This window comes from Amphibalanus amphitrite, unplaced genomic scaffold, assembly GCF_019059575.1.
Source record: "Amphibalanus amphitrite isolate SeventyFive unplaced genomic scaffold, NRLGWU_Aamphi_draft 001616F_arrow, whole genome shotgun sequence".
NCBI classification, from domain to species: Eukaryota; Metazoa; Arthropoda; class Thecostraca; order Balanomorpha; family Balanidae; genus Amphibalanus; species Amphibalanus amphitrite.
The window spans coordinates 42,045-53,250 of record NW_024883109.1 but is presented as its reverse complement, the minus strand read 5'-3'; the positions used below and the strand labels follow the sequence as shown (position 1 = coordinate 53,250).

The 11,206-nt window shown below is 45.6% G+C and overlaps 1 protein-coding gene across 1 annotated transcript in view; it reads left to right on the top strand.

The window, feature by feature from the left end:
- Positions 1-522: 522 nt before the first annotated feature.
- The window catches only part of LOC122374176 (zinc finger protein 764-like), a 25,267-nt gene continuing 14,583 nt past the window's right edge, over positions 523-11,206 (top strand). The window contains exon 1 of the mRNA XM_043352778.1: positions 523-1,745. Coding sequence (XP_043208713.1) covers positions 1,719-1,745 — 27 coding nt within the window. The 5' untranslated portion in view covers positions 523-1,718. The remainder of the gene's footprint in view (positions 1,746-11,206) is intronic.

Here is an 11,206-nt window from a genome sequence, read left to right as displayed (position 1 = left end):
CAAAGCTGCAGGCCTGACAGTTCTTCCCGCCAAACCTTTTTTGGGTCGAAAATGGCAGAACACGACGTCATTCTGACATCATTCGTGGCCAACCTATCATAGCCTCTGGAAAAATATTTGGTCACTTTATGTAAAATTGATGCCCGGAGTGGTCCTCAAAGTTTAGTGACGATATCTGCAGTCGTTTAGGAGATATCTACGGAAAATGACGGGGGCCGTTTAGCCCCCTCCCCCTACGGGGCGCGGGTTAAAAGTGACATTTTTGCTTTGAGGCTGATTTTTTCGTAACTTATTCGAAAAGATGCATCAACAGGCGTGCCGCTAAACTATTTGCGGGAGGCCTGGCCGCCTGAGGGACAATGATTATCATTTTATGTTGACAAATGCAGCGTGACTGAGCATTCATAATGTTTGTAGCGTCACACGCTACGTGATACGTCATATTTTTAAACACTGATGGAAGGGTTCTTGTATTTCATTAAAACAGCTGCCTTGGCGAAAAATAACCGATTATAATTTGTCGTAACACGAATTATATTTATTTTTCTTCATCCAAGGCGTGTTTTTGACGAAATTCTGGAAGATGATGATAGCTTTTTCATACACGTCACGTGCGTTGATAGCCTAACAAGATGCGTAAATGCGCCCAAAATATTGTGCATTGGGTTCCGGCTTGGTTCCGGCTGTTTACCGTTAAATTCTACGTGCCTTATTATCATGTCAACATGGAGCTCCCGTTTACGATAAACATACAGGTGTTAAACGTATATTTAGACACCAATTCAAGTATGCAAGTCAGCAACCTAAATCTGCTTAGTACGCATGGACAAGTCTGATGATGAAGAAAAATCGACTGGTGTGACAGATGGCAATGATGAAACTGAACACAAGCAGGAGGCAGGTGAAAGTCATGACAGTGATGAGGAGCTTCCGTCCGAAGAAGCTGACTTTATTGCGCTGCCTGCTCGCACAAGCCTCGTTAGATACTTTGTTATGGTTACGGTAGCAATTACTTGGATATCATTTATCATCGCGTGTGGAGTAACGACATATCTTGGAGTTATATCGAAACCCATATTGGATCCAAGCCGTTTCTTCTACGCCGGCTGCTACATTGGAATGACTTCGTGCATTGTTGGATTTGGAGGCGCCGAGGACATTCATAAACAAACTCTTTGGATATATTGTGCTCTGCTGTCTTTGGCGTTGTGCTTGACATTGTGTGGCATCATCGGTACTGGAGGTGTGATACTTCATGGAGCTCTGGACAATGACACATCAGTGTGGACGGTCGATCCCGAAAGGTTTCGACGGTCATTTATTGTTTCCTACAATGAAACGTATTTTGATGGATACGTCCCAAATATCCGCCATCAAAAGAAGAAATCAGGATTAACATCTCTCATAACCTCACGGAAGGCGGCGGCGATAGATTATGACCATCGAATGTGGAAGCAATTCAGTGATCCAACGGTTCTCACCAATATGACCGTAACTCTTATAGTGTTCGAGGTTATATCGTTAATACTTGGTCTTTGTCTTCTCAAATTTTCTGGTGATCAGTGGTGGATTCTTTGGCGAATAGACATGTAAATAGCACTACTGTGTCAAGTTTCAAACGGTTACAAATGAACGAAGCCTTCCTAATACCTGTGCAGTGTATATAGCCCCAAGTTGAAAACGCGACGATTGATTGCATTGCATTGCTGGACTGAAAAATGATGATCAGAGAATTGCTACAAAATGTGAGTACCTCCACTGACGTGTTAGATCACCATTATTACTTTATACCATGCGATAGTTGCTGCCCTTTGCCTTTTTTCTTAAAATTTATCGTCATTCTGTTCCTCAGCCTAAAAGATGCAAATTGTACGACCATTTTCTGTCCCATAGCTCAGTTGGTAAAGGAGAAGATCACTGGTGGTGAGAACTGAGAGCCCGGGTTTGAGTTGCTCCGGTGCTCAACATTTGAGATTCGTGACAGGGATGGTCTGCTGTTGGTGGGAGTAGCCGCAGCGCAGCCGGTTCAAGTCATTTCATTGCGACGCGAAGTGCGACGGACCGTGTCTTGCTTTGACGAGCACGCTGTAGACTTCGGCGTCTAAAATTTACAGATAACCAAAGATTACCATTCGGGCAGTAGGGGTTGGAACCTGCGGAACAAGCTCTGCTTAGCGCTGGCACCGGCTCTGTCAATCCGTCCATTTAAACATCCTAGCTAAGTGTGTTAAAGGATTGCCACATAACCTGTTATTTTACCTTCTTACCATGTTCTAGACATTGTTTCTGTTGAAAGTGATGTTTTGTCCGTGTCATACGGACATACATATGTGCATACCTCATATGGCGGTTCATAACGAAAAGTGCCCTCTGGTCAGAGCATTCTAATTTGGCACAATCGCACGGGAATCACACATCGATATCGTATTCTCATGAGAGCGACTGTATGCACCTAAACCTCTAAGCCAACCCAGCTTCACAATCGTTGACTTTCATTATTTCCTTTATTAGGTTAGACCCTTTCCCTCTACTTAGACCAGTAACGGACCGTGGATTAGGAGAATAGAAGCATCTGAGACATTGGGCTGAGTCGACTACCGACAGGTGTACCGTATTTACTGAGCCCGCCCTGTTTGGCCGGTTGTGTTGAGACAGGACCAGTCACGCAAGCGGACACCCCGGACCCCGCAGGGGTGCAGCTCTATTAGAGTTATAGCCTTTCTACGGTTTTCGATTGTGATCTCAGCCCGCGTTACGTTGCGTAATCAGGATTATGGGTCGACTCCTGAATCCACTTCACTATACTGAAAGAGGCAATGGAAGCGATGCATCAATGCGTTTTAGCAATCCTCAATGTCGAATTGTGACAGTCGAATCAAAGCTGATATGCCCGTAAGCAAAGTAACTTCCTTTTAACCCTATTAGTGGCAGGCTCCTGGCTACCCCTATTAGTGGCAGGGGGGGGGCTGTTTATGACCCCCCCCTGATATCTCGAGATCTATCTCGAGATTTTCAAAATTCAAACGGCATTCGATTTCGCTCAACGTGATCTATATTTCTAAAAATAAAAATTAAAAAATGTCAATAGGGGGGTAGAGGGGGGGGGGGGGGGGTAAAAACGGGCAAATTGCAGATACATTTTAGACTGTTTATCACGGCCAGGTTTCTGAACCAATCTTAACCCGCGCCCCACTGGGGTCTGCGTATAACACGCCCTACTGGGGGGGGGGGCTATTCATAGCCCCCCCCTCCTAACTCCGAAACTACTGGGCCGATTGTCAAAATTCAAACGGCGTCTGATAGCCCCGGAAAAACTGTCGAGCGAAACCTAATTTCATTGACCTCGAGGTCACCGATGACGTCACAGGTCAGGTCAAAGTAAAAATTATTAGCATTTTGGCTTGATCACGTTTTGGGCTCTGGCCGCCGTCTTACAAGTCAGACCAGGCTCATTTTTGGATCACACACTCGGGAACAGATGCTCTAGTTACCCTGAGGGTACCAAACTTGTACTTTGATTTTCAGGTCAAGGTCAGGTCATCACAGGTCACGAAAATATTATATCATGCGTCGGTCACGTGACACATGTTTTATGGTCCATTTAGGTCAGAGATTTCGAATTTGATGTCGTCTGTGTTATTCGAGGTCATTTTGAGTCGAATTTAGCTTATGTTAGGTCACTTTCAGGTCAAAAAAGGTCAAATTTTGAAGTTAAAATTTTTTAACAAAAAAGGTGTCTATTGGATGCAGTTTGATCTCAGGAACACGATGGTGCTATTTATATTGGCGTACGATGTCAAATACGTGCTGAAAAATTGATTTGAAAAATTAATAATTGTGAATTTTTTGCAATAATGCGTAAAACTTGGCCATTTTTGAAGATATTTAGCTAAAACTTGCTAGAGTTAGTCAAAATAATGCGTTCTATCACATATATTCCGGTTTTTTCGAAAAGTCAGAAACTTTTTGAAAAAAATGTGAAAATATAAATTTTGGATATTATTATATAAAATTTTCGGAATTTTCAAAATTTCGAAAATCCGAGATAGCAGTTTGATAGCGCAGTCTATTCTGAGTCCTCTCATGCAAAGAAATTGGATCTAGCTTAAAAACTGAGCTCTTGGGAGCGATTGCCGTGGTTCAATGTTTTGCGTCGAAATCGGCCGAACATGACGTCACTCTGACGTCATTTCCGGCCGACCTATAGTAGGTACGAAGTTCAAATTTTGACACAAGGTGTCAAATTGATGCAGCCTAAGGTACTGAAAGTTTGGCGTCGATACGACAAGCGGTTTGGAAGTTATTGCAGAAAAACGGGAGGGGGGGCTATAAATAGCCCCCCCAGTGGGGCGCGGGTTTTAACGCAACTTTTGCCGATCGATAGAGAATGAACCAGGAATTCACATGGATCCTAAAAATATGAATTTTCAAAAATCATAGGCGGATACAGATCATTGAGATTGGGGGTACACAAAAAGTATAGTAAATAAGGTTTTTGTTGGTACTGTTTCTAAAAAGGGTGGTAATAGTCTTGTTATGTTACAATTTTCTTATGAGAGAACGACTGCAATTGTATTGGTCATGCATAGGCGGTGTCAGGGCACCTATGTTGGGAGGTAGAACATAACCCCCCTTTTTGGACGCCTGGATCCGCCTATTATAGCAAAAACGTGTCAAAAGAGGATGCACAATAACTTTGTATATGTTATCACATGATACCTTTCATTCACTGTTCGTAAAACTGGTGCATACAGTTATAATACATCAGCATCGTGATCTTCGCCCAAATGACTCGCTTCACGAATAGGACCCCCCAATTCCCAGTGCTCTGGAGCCGCCCCTGGTAAAGTTATGAGCTTGAAATTTTCAGGGAATGTGCCCAATTTAGTTTTAGGAAAAGTCAGAAAATTTCAGCATCGTAGCTTCAGCGGTTTCGGAGATATTCCCGAAAAACCTGAGGGGTGGATGAAAACAACCCCCCTGCCACTAATAGGGTTAATATTCAGTGGGAATGTTCTTCAACTGACAACTGATACTGCCGCTGCATAACATCTGACAAGTGCTAATGCCTGTTTCTTAGCGGACATGACTGATGAACTGCGAAGTGGCGCTAACCGCTTGTGACAACGGATGCTGACTCTGATATCACATAGTCTCTACCCGTTTTCCTGAATATTGTCGCATCTTCTGGTGGTTTAGGTTGCTCAGCTTCTGAACTGAACAGTCGCCAGTCAATCGTCCATACCGAATGATATCGCCGGTGTCCGAGGCAACCGGCCGACTTCATAGCCGTGTATTGCGGTACAGCATGTATCAGGCGCTCCACTGCCCTGCCATCTATCGGCCATGGAAATAACATACGCGTAGTCGGTCCTGCAAGAGTTGGTGCGGAGTAATGAGAGGAAGGTAATGTGAACCCGCGTTACTCTATGACGGGCTCTTATGCCGCTATTTACATAAAATTCTGATCTTATATCAAAGTAATCCTACGATTCTGCAAGCCTACAGAGTACTACGGCTGACTAGCGGCTCCCCATAGCATTCATCGAGCTGGAAGACGACAGAAGAACAGTGTGAACTGTGAGAAAACCAAATCATTTTTTTAGACGGCCAGTGGGCTGCCGCCTTTCATCGATCCAAATCCAAGATAATTACCTTCCTGTGTAATAGCTGGAGGCTAGCCTCCAGTTCGCGTTTGCTTATCTTCTCCAATAGAGTGACAAAAGAACCTCGTGTCGTGTCCAATATCAATAAGTAGTAACTATAAATTGGGCTATCTGAGCTTGAGGACCGACGATAGGACTTTTTAACCCATTTATGCCCAGGAATATTGACCATCATGAAAATCGATGAAATCAAGATATGTTACGCTTCTACCAGGGCCTTGCATGGAATCGAAAATAATTTTTGCCGGCAGCAAAAGTTTTTCGAGAAAAACGTAAAAAACGTGCGTTGCGAAATCGCAACGAAGGGCACACCGGGCGCCATCAGCGTTGCGAAAACGCAACGACGGGCACATCAGACGGACATAAAGTACACTAAACCGCCGTATAGGGGAAAGTGGGGTAAGACGGTCAGGGTAGGTAAGACGGGCACCCCTTCTGCAGACCAAACCAATAGCGCTACGAGCAAGAAAAGTTAGGACCAGAATTGCCTTTCCCACTACACACCACCATTCAAGTCTGGTGAATTTGTGTTCAGTCGATAATCTTTTATTTTGATTTCTTTAAAACACTCATTTCATTGAAAACATCCATAATGTATTGTGCAAGCTTTTGTGTACAGCACTATAGAGTTAAAAACTCGCAATCACTTGTGGTACACTCATATGCCAACAGTGTTCATTTACGGCGGATTTGCTTTGTCTGCATCAAATTGTCCACAGCGAAAAATCGTGCTGAACTTCTGACATTGAGTTTGGGGTAAGACGGGCAACTATGAACCCAATGGGTCTGTAATGGTGAAAATATTTTTGTTGCTGTAGGAAAAAAGAAGCATTTCTAATAAGAATATGTTCGATTCCGATACTCACAGACATGTTAGCAATATTCCTTCGGCACAGTTTATTCTCGAATAATGAATGTGAAAAACGGTTCTACATGGCTTCTGAACTAGGGCCTATATAGGAGCATACGCCTTCTGCACGAATCTCGTATACTGCCATTTCCGAAGCACTTGAGACCAACGAGCGACTGTATAAATGCGGCTAATCTCGGGCATTTGTTGCGAGCTGCGCTGATCGGTGAAAGAAGCTGGCCGTCTTGCCCTACCCATGTGACCGTCTTACCCCATGGGGTGGGGTAAGACGGGTTTTTGCAAGGTTTTGCAAAAATAGCTGCAGTTTATTTGTTGAATCAGGTCTAAGTCTCATCTTCTGGCAAATGAAAGTAAAATGTCTGAAAAAGGTTTTCACCCAGTTTCCCGTTTCTATGATGTTTCTAACCGGCCGAAAAATGGCTCCAAAGTTAAGGTGCCCGTCTTACCCCACTTTCCCCTATGCTAGTTTGTTTTAACCCTCGCATGTGTGCGGCGTTTGCCAGCTTCTAATGTGTAGGGGGGGGGGGTCGGTTGGACCCCCCCCCTTGCCGTTTGGCTCCTGATCGAGCTAGAGCTTCGCGGAAAAAACGAGCGTGTTGCCCGTGACGAGAGGAAGCCGATGATACCCAATTTTAAGGTCCTAGGTCATTGGTTGACCTTCCAGGTCAGGTCAATGACCCAAAGTCGGGAAAATCGGGACCTGTTAGAAAGTCGTAAAGTGTGGCCGCTAAGGGGTTTTTCGGGGTGCTGATCACGAATATCGTGTTAGTTTTGATCACAGATGATGTCTTGAAGCATTTAGACCAGGTCGGGTCAGGTCAGGTCAGGTCAACCAGTAGGCGTCGTGACGGGTATTCGTAGTACGTGTCAACCGCCTCTGACAGCTTCGTAACATGTTACGAAGTCACCAAAACTACTTCGTAAATGTTCAAATGGTTGCTAAATTCGAATTCAGCTCCAAAAACTAGCCTAGAAACATGTAAAACTCGAAAAAGTGACCCGAGGTCACCCGAGGTCACCAAAGGTCAATGACCTGACCTGACCTTCAGGTGACCTTGACACACACGGGAGTAACATCAAATCACATGTTTGAACGTTTGAAACCACGAAAAGCTTGCAAACACGCGGCTAGTGCGAGCCGACATACGCGAAATCGCGATTCCGGCCAAACATGGTCTCGGAAAAGAGGTCGCAGGTCAAAGGTCATTTGGGTCAGGGTCATGAAATTTTCAGGGTAGGTGTAAAATTGATCAATGAGAGGGTACTGAAAGTTTGGTCGCGATCGGCCGCTTTTTACGCGAGTTATTCGCGAAAAACCATGGGGGGGGGTCCATCCGACCCCCCCCCCTACACATGCGAGGGTTAACATATAATTCACCAACTGTTGACAAATATTGCTGGAGAATGCGGAACCCACATCCCTCATGCTTTATTACCCGCCTAAGAGCCTGAATGAGGAAGCATAACGGGTTCGCGAACGGGGAGATGGCAACAAACGGTCATTACAACAACAATTGTCCATTTAAAGTACCTAGTGGTTGGCACGTACCCTGGGCGGTGCTTTCTTTTTGGAAGCTAGACAGAGCCGAGCCATTAGCCCATTAGCCTCTCATACGAGAACCCCAAACAGAAAACAATTTAACCGAGGATTGGGAGTAAATCTGTGCCTCGCCTAAGCGCCTATCCGCAATATCATTGTTAACCACCCTCCTAGGAGTAAAGTTAAATTCAAATGCAGGGTAGTCATGCCTACTCTTAGCAAAAAAAAAAAAAGAACCTATCCGGCTTTCACAAATTACCCGCGTAAGGCGTAGCGCGTCATAGCAACTCGGCTTAAAGTGTCTCCCAGGACCCATTTTATCACTTTTATACCTAATACAAAATTGTCATTGTCCCACTCTAAGCGACCTTCACTTGCAACCTCTCTCTCGAGACAATGCCAGGGCAGACCAGTGATTCGACGCAGTTCACACTTTCCAAGTGTTCCGTTAATCCGTCCTTTCCATCTCCAGGATAGTAGAATCCTTCTCCTCCATGCCTCAACCCCTGTTTCGAGCTGGACGGGCAACTATATCGCATTCGAGCAGCTCCCATGGAGCACAGGTCTGTAGCCGGATGCAGTAAGTGCTTGGGAAGGGGGGTGGGGCTGGTTCATGGGTGGCCTGGATGGATGGGCTCAGCCTCGACGATTCACCATGCCCGCTCAGACCAATGTTTTCCCTAATTCCAATAATGCTTCTAGCTCTAAAATGGTCTGATTAGACAGGCCTACCCTCAGTAAACAAACAAGCAATGCTTCACATCAACCACCTTATCAATCCGTGCAAACCATGAATTCTAAAAATAAACTATTATTTTCCCAGACGCCCTCATCACCCCTGCCGAAGGGGTCTGTTGCCCCCCCCCCCGAGGGGGCATATCCCACATTTGCCGAATCTGGGAGTTATCTTTTCTAAAGTAAGGGTCAGCGGATTGTATCCAGAGAATGACAATGCCTATCTGTCGTCTGATACCAGACTACGTCCCCATTATTTAGTACATAGTAGATCCAATTTTCAAAGTACCTCGCTATCTCTCAGCTCCGTTAGCATCGCCGACCATTTGATGCAGGTCCTTTTCCTACCATACGATTTTCAGATGCTCGAAAACCCATTGCAGTTAGTGAACAGCCCGATAATCTGCGAGAGAAAAAGAAATGAGTGTTTGATAGCTGTTTAAGTGAGTTAATGTGAAACGTGTCGCAACATTCACGTGCAAATGCACCTTGCACTTTACATACCTACACGTCCCTCACGACTACAAAACGAGAGAGAGAGAGAGAGAGAGAGAGAGAGAGAGAGAGAGAGAGAGAGAGAGAGAGAGGGGGGGAGGGGGGAGGGAAGGAGAGAGAGTTGGGGAAGCGTGGAAGAGAGGGAGGAAGATTGGGGAGAGAAGGAAAGAACCCACAGCGTACCACAAGTGAAGTCTATTTGATGTTCCTATACTTCCGCTGCACTGCCAATCAAGGGCGGATCTAGGGGAACGTTTTGGGGGGGGTCACCAGTCGGCCGACATGCCAGGTCTGATGAATGAATTCTGACGACCGGGGGGGGGGGGGGGGGTAGGGAGCGAGTATGTCGAGATCAAATGACATTTGATCTTCGTCGTTTCTAAGATGAAGTTTTATCGTAAGTCACTTGGCTCAGTAGTTGTTAGTGAAACCCGTCGCCACGGATTTTTTACTGGGGGGGGGGGACGGTGGGGGTGGATCGACCGACTTAAAAACCCAGAAGTAGATATAGTTACCTCACTTTTAGCCCAATGCATTACTAGCATACAGTCACGATCTCTCTTATTGACTTGTGTATGAATCGGCGGCGCGAAGCGCCGCAAAAATTTGCAAAAAAAGTTGTCAAAACACAGCTCTAAAACACAAATATTGCAACCCTTTTAGCATGCTAGTACAAGCCGGAGTTCCTTCACAGTACACATATGAATTCCGATTTAATTTGACACTGTTGGTGTTATTACAGTCACGATCTCTCTTATTGATTGGTGTACAAATCGGCGGCGCGAAGCGCCGAGAAAATTTGCAAAAGACTGTGTCAAAACACAGTTCCAAAACACAAATTTTACCACCCTTTTAGCATGGCAGTACAAGCCGGAATTCCTTCACAGTACATATATGAATTCTGATTCAATTTGACACGGTTGGTTTATGTAATTACAGTCACGATTTCGTATTGACCTGTACGTATGTACATGAATCGGCGGCGCGAAGCGCCGCGAAAAATTTGCAAAAACATTTGTCAAAACACAGAGGGGGCCTCCTCTCTACAGAGGACCACCGATCTCTACTGCGGGCCTCCTCTTTTCATCTCCTCTTTTCACAGGGCCTCTTAACTACAGAAGGCCTCCTCTCTACAGAGGGCTTCCTCTCTACTGAGGGTCTCTCCCTTTCAGAGGGCCTCCTTTACAGAGGGCCTCCTCTCTTCAAAGAGCCAGAGGACCTCATCTCTGCAAAGGGCCTCCTCTCTTCAGAGGGCCTCTTCTCTACAGAGAGCCTCCTTTCTTCAGAGAGCCTCCTCTCTACAGCGGGTCTCCTCTCTTCAGAGGGCCTTCTGCATTCAGGTGGTCTCCTTTCCACAGAGGGCCTCCTCTCTACACAGGGCCTCCTCTCTACATAGAGCCTTCTCTCTACAGATGGTCTCCTCTCTACAGAGGGCCTCCTCTCTAAAGGGGTCTCCTCTCTACTGAGGGCCTCCTTTCTACAGAGGGCCTCCTCTACAGAGGGCCTCCTACCTACTGAGGAGTCAGAGGGACCCTAGCGGTCAGACACAGACACTATAGCGGTTATTCACTGGAGGCCCCAGGAAGTAAGAAGGGCCCTAGCTGTCAGGCTGGTCAGAGGGCCCTGAATGTCCTGACGTGATTTTTGGGATTCCCGTGAATTTCTTTCGCCTCCGACGTGATTTTGACCTGCCAGGGCCCAGGAGCACTAAAAATAAAACAAACAAAATAAGAATAATGGAAATAGGACATCACCAAAATTAAGTGGCCGAAATCCGTTGAGTTTTTAATTTTGCGTATAGGTAGGGGCACCACGAATTAAATTCATGACCATCCCCTTGGAGTTTTCCTGGATCATCCCCTGGTGCTCGCACGTTTGAGACAAAAACGAGTAAGATTC